The sequence below is a fragment of the Micropterus dolomieu genome, linkage group LG01 (assembly GCF_021292245.1).
Source record: "Micropterus dolomieu isolate WLL.071019.BEF.003 ecotype Adirondacks linkage group LG01, ASM2129224v1, whole genome shotgun sequence".
Lineage (NCBI taxonomy): Eukaryota > Metazoa > Chordata > Actinopteri > Centrarchiformes > Centrarchidae > Micropterus > Micropterus dolomieu.
In genome coordinates, this window is record NC_060150.1 from 14084972 (window position 1) to 14099251 (window position 14280).

General features: G+C 42.2%; 1 protein-coding gene across 2 annotated transcripts in view; it reads left to right on the forward strand.

Annotated features, from left to right (window-relative positions):
- LOC123976604 (TSC22 domain family protein 1-like) overlaps nt 1-12600 on the forward strand; it is a 25081-nt gene extending 12481 nt beyond the window's left edge. Inside the window, exons 1-3 of one of the 2 annotated variants that reach the window (XM_046058915.1) lie at nt 8402-8722; nt 9053-9104; nt 10732-12600. In XM_046058915.1, the coding sequence (XP_045914871.1) occupies nt 8544-8722; nt 9053-9104; nt 10732-11001 (501 nt within the window). In that variant the 5' untranslated portion in view covers nt 8402-8543 and the 3' untranslated portion in view covers nt 11002-12600. Of the gene's footprint in view, nt 1-8401; nt 8723-9052; nt 9105-10731 lie in introns of those variants that run through there. The other variant, XM_046058909.1, reaches the window with a different exon arrangement.
- The last annotated feature ends 1680 nt before the right edge of the window (nt 12601-14280 follow it).

The following is a 14280-nucleotide window of genomic DNA, read 5'->3' on the forward strand; positions in this document are numbered from 1 at the left end:
GCCAGGTGAGTCACCTGATGGGGGTTAGCCACCATCTGCTGGCTAACGTTAAACTGAAAGAAAGAACATGTAGCTGTAATTGTAATTATGACGATATGCAGTTTTATGTGATATTAAACTGAATATCTTGTTTGTTTTGTTTTTTTACTGTTGGTCAGACAAAATGGCTTCACCCGGGGCATTTGTAACTATTTAGTATTTACTTTTTCAAATTCTATAGACCAAAAGATGAATTAATCTAGATTAAATGCTAATGAACGCTGTTGCTTGATGCAGCTCTTAAACATGCATGATGTTATCTTTTTTTCTATATCGCACATGGCTAAATGAAGAAGGCAGAATCTGTTATTTTTATCTTTCCAAAAAATGAGCCTACTCTTATGGCGTTGAGGGTGTTGAACGCGTCATCCATCAGAAGAACAAGGTATGTCGGCAGTGTCACTAAACCAGTGTGGATGTTGGAGCTCAGTCTCCCTCCTTCCCTGTCTCTTTCGTGGCCCATATGGAACAGAGGCTGCTTATGTAAGGCATTGCGTGCATGGCAAAGACCGATTTCACTTACGCTCCAGAGAGCCACTGCCCTGAAGCTCTGCCATGCCATGAGAGCTGTTTGGGTTTTGGGGCGTTGCTGCTCTTTGTTTTGTCTATGTTCGGGCAAAAATCAACGCGGATTAATCCCACTCAGGAATTATACCTTGAAAACAGAAAATGATTACATGGTCCAAATTTGACCATGGTCATTTTCCTTTTCTTTTCAACACATCTTGTACATTTCTTGCCGTGTTTTTTTTAAATATATATTCTTAATTTGAACGATAAATAACACACTTCCTTTGCTTAAGTGAAGCGTCTGTGTGTTTGTGTGCAGTGGTGGTTGATCTTGCAGTCGGCCTCGGTTCTCCTCAGTGTAAATACCAGTGCTCACAGCCTCTGAAACCGGATTCTGCCAGTTTGAAACATAGCCCCACACACACACACACACACACACACACACACACACACACACACACACCCCCCGACAGATACAAGTACACACAAACGGGATGCAGACACACGCAAGCTCATGTCTCCCAACTGCTTCAGGACAAGTGATGCAGAAGAAGGCGGGCGAATTACAGGGCCGTATACAAGCTGATGGAAAACGAGGGATGCAAGGAGAGAGACAGAAACAAATAGAAGCAGGGAAAGGAATATAGGAGGAGGGGAATAAAACGTGAACCCAATATTATAGTGTCTAGTGTATAGTATAGTGTTGAGCTGATAGCTTCCAGTTGTGTTGCTTTTTGTTTTTTTGGAGATTACTTTAATGTTGTGCTGTCGCTCACTTCACCATAATTGCTCTGTTATTAAACCCTCGCATTTTATTTTCATGTAACTTACAGCTGGCAGAGCTGGATGGCTTTTAGGACCACACACCGAAGCCAGAGTGATGGCTCCATATTTGAGCCCGGGTCTGCTTTCACACGAACCGTACAATAAAGCGAGGCGGAAGCGTTGCTTACGCTCAGCTGGATGCTTTTTGTGAGAAAAGAATGTGGATAAAGGGAGAGTTGTGATAAAAGGAGGGAGATGCCTTCTGGTACAGCAAGAAAACTTGAAGGCATTTAGGCTGCTGTTAGCACTATTGATTTTACTCTTTTCTAAAATATCCAGCCACTGCAGCTTGAAGATATCTTCTCTTCTGCTTGTTGTGACATGCCTCTTTCTTTTACTCCCATCTCTTCTTAAAAAAAATATATACAGTCTTATACACTCTTCTTGTCTGAATTTACATGCAAGCCTCCTCAGATGAGTTTTTGTATGGCTCCTGCTATCTCAAAGATTAAAAAATATTTCAGGGGCTTTACTGTTCAGCTGTTTGCCTCATCTAAAGTCGAGGATTAAGCATTTCTTTAGCCCACTTTTCAGGCTAAGGGCCTGAAACTGCCAGGATCTGGATTTAAAGATAGGTATCACTTTTCTTAAATATAGTTTGCTCCTTGGTTTGCAATGGAATTTATATTTTTAATTATGTAGCGCCATCTGTCCTTCTTTCCCCCCCCTCCACATCAGCTGCTGCCACACTGTGGCTACGCAGCCGCCCTTATGTAAGCTCCACAGGGTGTGGTGAAGATGTACATCACCTCCCCTTTCTATTCAGATCCGCTCAAAAAAGTGGAAGGTGCAGTGATTGGAATAAATAAAGTTGATATCGCTGTGTTGTCGGAAGCTCATTACCTAAATAATAGAGTCTAATAGCTTGGTGAAACATCAACACGGTAGCCTGGCCAGTAAGGAGGATTTTAGTTTGGCAGTCTCGTGATGTGTCGTTCTCCAGTTTCTCCGGGGTGCAGGATGAATGTATACATTAAGCTTTAACATAGTGGTAAGGTAATATCTGGGTTAGCCCTTTAGACATGCTGCATACACAGGCTTTAGATGGACGTGGATACATAATGAATGAAAGCTCCTCATCTGTGATGTCATGACATCAAAGTCTTTTGCCATTGGCTAACCTAAGTCTGTTGCGCCATCTGTGATTGGCTGAAAGTAAACTGTCTCTACTTGAGTGAACAAGCTTTCGTGCCTTTTGTTTGAAGCGGACATGCGCACACTGACCCCAAACCTGCAAAGTACACAATGTACAAATATACAGTACATTAAGAGGTTTTGTTTTCGAATCACAAATAAGTCCCAAGAGGAGAAAATAACTTTTTAGAGACATTTTATTTGACCCTCTCAATGCTCTTGTTTCTGGCCCTCAACTGTGACACACACACAGTGAAGGGGAAAAAAAGATGATGTGACCTTCACCTAATGAGGTTAATAATTTCACTGCATGCACTGAGCTGAATCTCACCAGTCTGCGTGCCCCTCGCTGCCATTTTGTTGTCCCCACAACTGCACACTGTCTTTCGACCAAGGTTGCCTCCTCCCTTTGTTCTTTACAGTTCCTCTGCTGAACAAGTGATGCTCCCACTGTTGTTGGGTTTTTTTTGGTTTTTTTGTAATGCTGAGCTACAGTATTGATGCTTTGAGATTTTTATGCTCTGCATCAGCTGTTTGCCTCATCTACCGTCTTAGCATCTTTTTTTGGCCGTCTTTGCTCAGATTGTAATCGGAGCCGTGTGAAAGCCTTTTATTGCTGGCGTTGAAGTACACGTGAGCCATACCCCAGTGGGCGACCCATACTGTGAGAGCGTGTGTGTCCAGTGTGCATCCAGTTATGAGGAGTGACAAGACAGCTAAAGGGAAGTCTGCTGCAGCATGCACATTCTTCTTTAGATAACTTGAGGAGGGGCACCCAATCTCAGCAGTGTGAGGAAATCTGAGGGATGCAGGAGGTGGATGTTTGCTAATAGATTTAGGGAATTTAAGGGCAAACGCGCCCACTGTTCACGATAAACTGATACAAATCTGGCATTACCCCTGTCCATCACTATCACAGAGAGGATGTTGCAGGAAACCAACAGTAAAGGCGTGAAGGAGCGAGAGGTCGCAGACTGAAGGGAGCGGCTTGTGAGCGTGCCAATGGGGTGTGTGGTCAAAAGTAGCTCATCCCATTGGATGGATCAACCTAATCTCTGCTGACATTTTATATAACAACAGAAGGGGAGGTGACACAACTCCTTATTCTGTGACATCACAGCCCATCCTCCTATCTCCCCTCGCTGTGCCTCCAATCGTCTGAGAGTCTATATGTGATCCAGGCTTAGTGATGGGGCAATCATGAGGACTTAACACACCAACGCACACTCCCATTGTACACACACACACTTCCATTCCAGTGCTACACTGCTCTAACCTGGTCTCCATTGTTGGTCAGGCTCCCCTATGTGAAGCTCCTACAGCTGGAGGGAGCAGGGGGTCGGGGCCAAAGGGCGCAGGTCGGGAGGTGTGGTGGTGGTGGTGGTGGTGGTGTTTGTTTTGGGGTGTTTTCAGTGGGTTGGGGGTGTGTGTGTGGGGGGGGTGCCTCTGCCTCGTCGGAGTGTGTGTTTTGGCCTGAGAGCATCAATGAGAGAGAAGGGGCTGTCCGGGGCAGGAGAAGCGCAGGGCACGGACTCCATGACTCTAAAGCTGCTCTTCTGGGAGCTGGAGAAGCATCTGAAGAGGTAACGATGGCTGTAGTGTTGTCAAGTCGTCGGGGGGGGCGTCAGGTCCGCCGCAGCAGCAGCCTAAGTGATTAAGCAACGGTGGATGCTAAGGGGCTTTGTGTCAATGTATCTCTCTGATCGCTGTTGTTGTGGTGGCGTTCACTTGCTTGAATGTTGCGTGTCCATTGTTGAGCGCGAACAATACAAGCAGGGCCTGCAGGTATCAAAGCATTTATTCAGGAAACTTGCACTTATCGTCAAGGCACATCCCCTCAGCATGTTCAAATACCTGCTCAGCTGCCCGGAAGGGCTAAAAATGTGTGTGAGGACACAATGTTCTTGCTTCTGCACACACATGTTGTTGCGCTTGACTGTGTGTGAGTATGGAAGCGTGGTTGACTCATGTTCATTCGCTGTAATGTGGTCCTGGCCAGATCCAGGCCAATAGTAGTCATTTTATCTTGCCGGCTTTCAGTTTATTTTTTTCCCTTCAATCTCAACTGCCAGAGATAAGCGTCATGCTCCACTTCCTCAATTGATCCAGTCAGCCCTTTTGCTTCCCTTTGCTAAGTTATCAGGCCCCAAATGGAATAAACCAATGTGTATACAGCAACATGTAAATCTTCTTTCTTTTTTAACTTTAATCTGTATTGCATTTTCAGTTTTGGACATAGCCTCTTGGGCACTCACATCTATCAGCATAACACTGAACCAATACAAACATGAACCGTTGTCAGGGGATCAGTCTTGTAAACCGTCTCATTCTCATTCATGCTATGACTCACATCTTTCATGTGAGTGGTCCATTTTTCCCAGTTCTTGTCCAAGATGTCTCCCTTTAATTATCACTTGGTGCGTCAGATTCTCTGTTGTATAGGAGGTTTGGCCAAACACCACTTTCTTGTTGTTGCTTTTTTTTTTTAATGGCTATTAATAGATTTTTTTACCAGATATTTGCTTCTTCTTTGGATGGCCTCCTCAATGTCCCCCAGGTACATCACAGCACAGTTGTTAGGAACAGCATACCCTATAATATTAATAGTTGATTTCACATTATTCAGTATAGTGCTGGGCAATACAACAATGAAGATAAATATCACAATATAATTTTCCTTAATTTTTCAAAAAAATGTTTGATTTAATTCATTTGAATTACAGATAAATTAACACTTAATTTTCTAGATATTTCCTCAACAAAGATATTTTGTTGAGGAAAAGTGACTGAAAAAAGATTTTGATGCATTTTACTAATGCATATTTGTTGAACAAGATTTTATCATAATAGTTTTGAATGTTCTACTTCAGATTTGTTAGGTTATCCACTGTTTGTCACGTTCTGACCATAAAGAATAGTTTAAACCACTTTTTATTCATCTGGTTTCTTCAACTTTCACTCGGAAACAAAAACCTTTAAACTTGACAGAAATAATGGTTTGACTTTTATCATGATACTTATTGATATTGAATGATGACATTTTTTTATTGTGAGAACATTTTTGGCCAAGCCCTAATTCAGAAACATGAAATTTAAAAACATATGTTTTTCTGCAGCTGACATTCTGTGCTGTTGTTTTGCACCCAACACCCATTTATTTTATTTATTTATTGTTTTGGGTTTGTTTTTTTTATAAGTATATATGAATTAGGGTCTGTGCAACAGTGGACATGTGTACACATGTGACGCTGCTCCTTTGGAAGAAAAGGAGAAGTCACTACAAACGTTCTGTAAAGTCACTCAATCCCATCAGAGTTTGCGTGACCGTATAGCTAAAGCTGATAACAGAGCTGGAGGAAGTAAAATACAAAAAATGAGCAGGTTGAGGATCTTCTCCTCAGATAGATTTCTTTTGCGCAGACTCCCATGTTGACACACAGCCCACTTCCTTAACTCGGTACCACTCGGAAAATGTTCCAGCCACAGACAGATTTAACACAGCTTAGGTGCTTAATGCAGCACAGGCGTCTGAAAGGAGCTCAAGGCGTGCAGTCAAAGGTCATCCCACTGCTGCTTGAAGCTTTTCATTCTTGTTGGAGCTCTCACATGTGTCACCTCGTCCAGTCAAAGTCAACGAAAGGTGTGAACAAGCGGCAGTTAGAGGTCAGTTGGTGACGTAATTAAAATGTGTGTGCGCGGTCACTAGCCATGAAAAGAAACCCCCACGTCCTGATCGTAGGCGATGCCGATTTAGTTTCACTCTTTATCTAAATGCCCTTCCTTCTTTGCGTGCTGTTTATCTAAACTGTGTGTTTCCATGGCAATGACAGCAGTCCACACCTACACACCACTGAATCACAGCACTGTACCTTAGCTCATAAGTGATTTAAGTGACATATTGATCAGCTGCTCAAATACTTTACAACCCGTGATTATATTAGAAAGATAATCTGCCTTTGTGTAGTTTAGGTGTCCTTGATGTGTTACTTACATGTGCTTCATTGATCTATAACATAACGACTGATATGACTACTCAAAGCAAGACAATTCTTGAAGTTATGGTTAGGTAACTGCAACTAACAAATTTTTCTATAATTGATTAATCTGCCATTTATATTGTGTTATATTGAGTCTTCAGGTCATTTGTTTTTTGTCTGATCAACAGTCCTAAACTCGAAGATGTTTAGTTTACTATCACAGAAGAGTAAGAAATCCACCACATTGTCTCATGAGACACTGGAATCAGTACATGTTTGCTTAAATAAATCGAGTAATCAATTTTTCAGTTGTTTCAGCTCTGTTGAAAATATTTACACTTTTTGGACATTTTTTCCACTATTGGTTATGTTCCTTCTAGTGCTGAAAAGATTAGACGATAGACAGAAAAATCTGTTGTCAAGTTTTCATAATCAATCACTTCAGTCATTGAACATTCGCTGGTTCCAGCTTCTCAGTTGTGAGGATTTACCTTTTTTTATTCATACAGTCTATGGCTTTATGTCATTATAAACTTGAAATATTATCTGCTGGTCAGATATAACAAGACATTTGTGATGAGCATTTTTAATTAGTCTGACATTTGACAGACTAAACCCTTTGTAGTGTAAATAAACAAAACATTAATCAACAAGGTAAATAGTAGTAGTTGCTGCACTAGTTCCCCTTTTCACTTTGTTGTTTTCCAACATCCCATCAAATTTTATTTCTCAATAATGCTGTAACAACTTACAGATTTAACATCTTTGTTTCAAGCTGTATTAGTTGTTTATGAATGCTGAAATGACACAATTACAGTTTTTGTTTTCTGAGGATGTGTGGATAGAAAATGATTTTAGCAGGTGCAACTAAAAAATTTTCATTATCAGTTCATCGTTCATACATTTTAGTAATAAGTTGATCGTTGAGGTTATCAACGGTCAGAAATTAGTGAAAATGCCTTCAAATGTCTTGTTTAGTCTGATCAAAAGTCCCAAAGATACTTCACTTACACTGACAAACATTTTTTGAGACATTTTAGAGGCTGAAACCAGAAACTGTTCCGCATGTTGGTTTGATAAATAACTTTGACAAGTAATTCATTATCAAAAAAGTGTCGGCTGTTCATTTCCTGTCGATTGTATCATTGTTCCAGATCTACTGATGATTCGCACATCACAGAAATGTCAGAAACTTGAGACAGTTCCCAAATAATTTCAAGACAGAGCCTCGTCACGAAGTAGAGGACAGAGGGGTGGTCTTGATTTACTGTAAAGAACAGTGTGTTCCCATTTCAGTTAAACTGATGTGAAGACAACAAAGCAGCTCGGCCTCTGCCATCTGACCCTTTTCTTCTCTTTACAACACCCCACAGACCTTAACTGTTAATGTTTATTTACCACAGTGCTGAGGACAGTTCTTAGCACAGGGGTCAGCCTGTGGGAAATTGATTATGTTAATCAAATTACATGGTGTGTGTGTGTGTGTGTGTGTCCCTTTTAATACACGAGTTATAACCGATAGGTGGCGACATTGTTCCACACAACAGCACCCACGGTGTTCCCCATCACCTGCGTCTACATTTGAGTGAGAAATCCGACAAGATGGAACATTGTATCACATATTTGGACCGGATGAGCCAAAACAGGAAGTTTAAACAAACAATCCGCTGTTAAATTGCTCTCTTGCTCCTTTCACAGTCGATGCAGTCCCCTCTTTCATCGTGCATTGTGCTGTGTCGGTTGGATGCGGGGTTTTATAGAGGACTGTGCAGCAGGTAGAGTGATGTTGCATAATTTATGCCTCTCCTCCAATCCGGGATGCCGCGGCGCCATTTTCTGGCATGTATTACGCTAATGAGCTCCCTCCTCCGCCAACCAGGCGGCTGCTGGCGCTGTTTTCCTGCATGCATTATGCAGAGGGGGAGCCACGGTTTGCGGAGCCGCAGCCCGCCGCTTCATTCTTTGTGCTTCGTCCAGACTGCGAGCTGTGCTGCGCGGAGAGCAGACCCGACGTCCTGCCCTCAATAATGCGCAGTTGTTCTACTTTTATACCGCTGGATGTCCACTTTGTACAGCCGCAGAACTGCCTTTAGAGGTTTTAATGGACGGGATAGCATGAATTCCCAGTGTTATACAGTGGCGATGGATCTTGGCGTTTGTCAACTGAGGAATTTTTCGATCTCGTTTCTGTCCTCTGTGCTCGGGAAGGAGAGTGCATCAGTCAGGGTTGACAATAGGTAATGTCAGGCATTCTGCGGCGGAGTAAAAAGAGGCTACATGGCCGAAATGTTGCCTCATTGATTCTCCGCCATCAAAGGCAAACGACCTCCATTTGCTTTGTTGCAGACACTCGTTACTGGGAATCTAGCTTGTTTTTTCTCTCTCTCTGATGATAGCTCAGGCTTTGTTTTCTTTATTTTTAATTTGGCAGCACAAAATCCTAAAATGCCACTCACGTCTCTGCCATAAAAAACACCCTTATTGCAGCATGTTTTTCCTCAAATACACCCCTGCAGTATTGGCTAATACATACAGGCTTTATAATGCTTTTTCTTTCTGTCTTTCAGCTCTTCCGGTGCAAGTGTGGTGGCCATTGACAACAAGATTGAACAAGCAATGGTAAGCGTGTGTTTTTAATCCTGTAAAACGCAGCCAGTGTTTGTAAATAGGCCTCCTGCTTTACATGTACGTGACGCCTCCGGTGTTATGTAACCGAAGCAGCGGCGTGGACTCCTGCAGCTGTGTCATCTGCTTTCTTTTCATCACGCCTGTTAAAGTCTAAATGTATGGAGAGGAAAGCCAAAGCTGTTCCTGTGTAGAGAATGAATTAATGAAGCATGATAGCACTTTTCTGTATTGTAGATGACAGTTTTAGTAGAAATGAAGCTGCACGTGTAGAAAACAAAATTTCCCGCATATATGCACCTGCTGCTGGATGGATTGGAGGCGAGGGGAGTTTCCTGCTCTGTCACGATTTGGACAGATGACCTCCGGTATGTTGGCAACTTGATATGGGCCAGGCTAAGGTTCACACGCTACCCCCCTCCCATCCCTCTCTCTCTCTTTCTCATGCATATACATAGTACCTCACTCTATACTCCCCCACCCTCCCCTCCCCGTCTGGTGTTGCTAGGCAAGTAGCAGCCTCCCCGAGGCTCAGTATAAATAACTCGGTCGGTTATTGGCTCCTCCCACCCCGGTGCAGGAACATTTTGTTCCCTCTGTGTGTACCAGGGCAGGGAGTAGGAGGAGGAGGAGGTCCACAGAGGAGGGGATGCTCAGATTATTAAAGCAAGTCCCCCTTCAGCAGCCTGGTACAGCACACTGTTCACGCATTCTAAGTGTTGTGCATCCCTCGTTTCCCTCCTGTCATTCCTGTGCTGTGCAAGACTGATTTCACGATGCAAATTTAGCCTTCACACTCCGCATGACACGCCATGCCGTACATTATTTCCCCTAACAGCATGTTTGTGAGTGGTTCATATGTCTGAGTCAGTTCACTCTGCGGTAAGAGCAGGGGGAAATCTGTTGTGGTACTAGGTTAATCTATAGAGCAATTAAAAATATGAATGAGCCAAACTACATTTTATAGATCTAGAAGTACTTATAGAATGGTCTAGAAGTACGTGTGAAGAAAAACGTGTGCGATTAGGGCTGCAAACAATATCAAATTAATCTGGTGATTATTTCTCTTTTTTATAACATGTCAGGAAAAAAAATCTCATGTTTTCTCTGAGCAACAGTCCAAAACCCTGGGATTTAAAAATTGGAAACACAGTGTTGAAAAATGATTATCAAAATAGTTTCCATTCATTTTTATGATGGTTGTTTAATTGACTTATGTAGCTCTAGCTGCATACCAGTGATTGATTACTTGATAAATTTATAAGAATTTCATTCAAAATGCCAAAAAAGGAAATTCCTCAGAGCCCAAGGTGACACCCCTCATATTGCACGTGAGAAGCTGGGACCAGCAAACGATGGGCTTTTTTACCAGTTAGCAAAATAGTTGCAGTTCTAGCAATAGTATCAGTTCTTGTGAGATTTACCTTAAATAAAAAGAAGCATATGGAAGGAAATGGCACTATTGGATGTGTCGTTGTGCAATACGGAGTCTGATTCAGCGTGAAACCGACTTGTGGTTTGAACAAGATGTCTGCCTCACAGAGGAAACACGGAAGAAGGCATCTGATGAATTGTATCTAACCATCTCTCGCTCTTTCTCGTCTCTCTCTTCCATTCTAAGGACCTGGTGAAGAGCCACCTGATGTACGCCGTGCGGGAGGAGGTGGAGGTGCTGAAGGAGCAGATCAAAGAGCTGATCGAGCGCAACACTCAGCTGGAGCAGGAGAACAACCTGCTCAAGAACCTGGCCAGCCCCGAACAGATGGCTCAGTTCCAGGCGCAGGTCCAGACCGGCGGCTCCCCGACCGGCACCAGTCAGCCTCCGGCCCCGATCCCAGCCGGGACCACACAAGTCCTCCCATCCACACAGAGCTCCGGTACGTCTGCGTAACACAGAAGCTGCACACGGAAGACCCCCCTGAGGATGTGAGGATGGGGGGGGGTAGGTGGGAGGAAGAGGAGGAGTTGTCGTCTTGCCATACTGTGAACTGACTCTATGCCACTGACCGTCTTGAGGAGCGCTCACCTCACCTTAACCGGAGGACAAAAACCCAACTTTCTTTTGTTGCACATTTAATTTAAGTGAAAGACTTTGGAGTTGCACCGGTGTGTGTGGTGTCCCCATTTTGTCTCCGACTTCCATTACCTGCTTCGGACAATCGTTGTCGTGGTGGTCGTGATCATTGTCCTCATGGTGATTGGGGGGGGGGGGGGGGGGGGGGGGGGGGGCAGAGCTGACAGGAACTGACAGTCGACCCTTACAGCTGCCGCCATTGTTCAGGGCCACCGTGAAGGGAAGAGCTAACGTAGGGCTCTGCCATTTAGGAGAGCACGCTTTTGTCAGCGTGACCTGTGGAAAGGGTGCCATCGTTTTTGCCCAACCCCCACCTCAACCCAGCACTGTCCATCTGCACACGCTTTGAACGTTTCACTTGGCATCATCTTGTTTTATGTTTTTTAATTTCCAGTCTTTCTGTGCTGCGCTCGATGCACTTTTTTTTTTTCAGATGATACTGACAATGGAAGATTCGTACGACCCATCTGGAATGGGAGTCAAATAGTCCAGCTTACTCTTTTCCTCCTCGCAGCATCTGAAGATGACGAGAGTCTTGATACTCTGGTGGGTGGGGGGGGGGGTTGGGGGGTAAAGAATAATGAAATATATATTAGCTGTGCCTATTCGTTGACTTTAAGAACTGAGTTCTTTTCAAGGTTCATGCCGCCGTCCCCACCCTGAACATGCTCTCCCTTTTCTTGGATGGAGCATTTAACATTTATGCAGGGAATCAACAAATTATTTTCTTTTCTTTTTTTTTTAGGCTTGGAAACATTTGGGATTTATTTTTGTCTGTTTTGCTCTTGTTGATGTAATTGATGTCCTAGTGATCTGTAAAAAATAATTAACAGAGAGGCTAATAAGTAGGACATGACTGTTTCTAGGTAGTGAACTTTGTACAGATTAAAAATTTCCAATTAAACTCTGCCAAGTGCCTGGTTTCTAACCATAGATCTATGGTTTTGCCAGGTTTTGATCTACCTGTGATGTGAATACTCAGGGTGGGAACAGAAGAGGATTCTTGACCTTGACACTAAGATATGCTGTCTCTCCTGCAGTGACACACGGCTTCGTACTGTATGCTCTGCCGTCTCTTAAACTCACTCGCTCAAATTATCTGGACAGTTTTACCATTTGGGGACGTGTAGTTGTTTTTTAAGGAATGGCGATGATGATTTTTTTTTTTGTTGTAATTTTTTTTTTTTTTTTTTTTTTTTTGGTCTTTTGTACAGCCAAGTGTTTGAGTTGCTCATAGTGCAACTGGAGCGCTGAACACAAATAATGAGACACTTGGCAGAGAAAAAAATAAATAGGAAAATGCCAAGCACAAGTATGTTGATGTTTTGTGCATGTTCCTCAACCCATCACAAATGTGACGTTACATTTGCACTAGACAGTTGCACCTCAAATAAAAAATGAAAACTAAAAAGCAAACTCTGGACTGTTCGGTTTTCTTTTTCAACCTAGATCTAAAATGTTTAATTTACTTGATTGACTAAAAGACAGTGGGTGCATTCTTAAGAAATGTTCTACACACAATATAAATGTATGCCTTTCCCCCTCTATTTTCAGTTCAAATCCTATTTTATTTATATAGCGCCAAATCATAACAATTATCTCAGAATGCGTTTCATAAAAGAGCAGGTCTAGATCATACTCTGTTATTTACAGAAGCCCAACAATTCCCACCAATAGCAAGCACTAGGCAACTAGAAACCCTTAAAACTCTGCATTTAAATCATTAAATAAACATACATATAGCAGGTTTTCTCTCCACTCCACATTTTAATAACCTTCACTGCCACAGACATCCCAGTTAAAAGCATGAATAGCTGCTCCCTCGCTAGACCTCACTGCACATGCGCAGATGTGGACTGCCATGTAAATATTTATGTATATGTGGTCCCCTGATTGGTTACATACGTCCGAGCCCCCTGAAGCCACTCTACGGTTGCCCCACCCACCGCTCACGTGGACCGAGGACGCGCGGGCAGGAGCGCGCCGTAATATAGGGCGACGCCATGTGAGAGCACTGTAGGCGCTGAAAACGGTGTTTGACAGAAATATGTGACCTCACCTTGTTAAAACGCGTTAGTTACGGCGATGTGCTTCGTGTTTGGAGATGTTGTGTGTAAACTGGCTTTAAAACCGTCTTTAAATGTATTTAACTTTGTTTAGACAAATACAATCAGCTACTAGGCTTTGTGTTTTATATTCCAGATGCAGGTGTCTCTTATTAAAAGCTGAATATGAGTTGCCCGTGAAGAAGAGCAAATCCCTATTATACTCCTATGATGATAATAAAATGTTTAAAATAGCACTCAAAACCAGAGGTAATAAATATACACAATGATATGTGCATGTTCTTCTACACAAACATACATGTTACTATATTACATATCCACTAACCTGTGTACACACAGTGTGTCCGTGTTTTAATCTGGATTTATAGTTCTGATGTGATGTCTATAGTATTAATCTACAATTTCTGACAGGATTACTATAATCTCCTCCCAACATGTACAAATGCTACAGTCATGTTTGCATATGCAAACCCATAGATTTTTATTAATATCAGGAAAGCTAAAACAAAAGGTAAATCTGACTGTGGGATATTTCGCTTTCTTGTATAACTTATGCCACACCGTTATACACTCAGCTGCCAGTTAATTCAGTATATTAAAACCAATATAGTTCAATTCAATAGCCATGCAATAAAACCTACCTTCATTAAGGTTTATATCAGTTAGGGGAGACTAAATATTGAACAGCTGAATCAACAGTTGTTACATCAAAAACTGAACTTTCACAATCCACTCAATATGTAATGATGTATTCATACAAATGGATGCAGGAATAACAATATTATTATATATTATAATTAAATTCTGTAAGTGCAGGAATGTTTATTTAAACATATTTAAAGTTTTTATTGGTTTTAAAGAAAGGGTTGGTGACAGATCTTTGTATCATTTTGGGGTCACAGTAGATGACATTAAAAATGTAACAAAACATGATGTAGGAAATAAAAAATATAAAAATGTACTTGTACTAAAAAAATGTACTAAACATGCACTTTTTTAATATGTTTTTATATGGTAACAAAAAGGACCC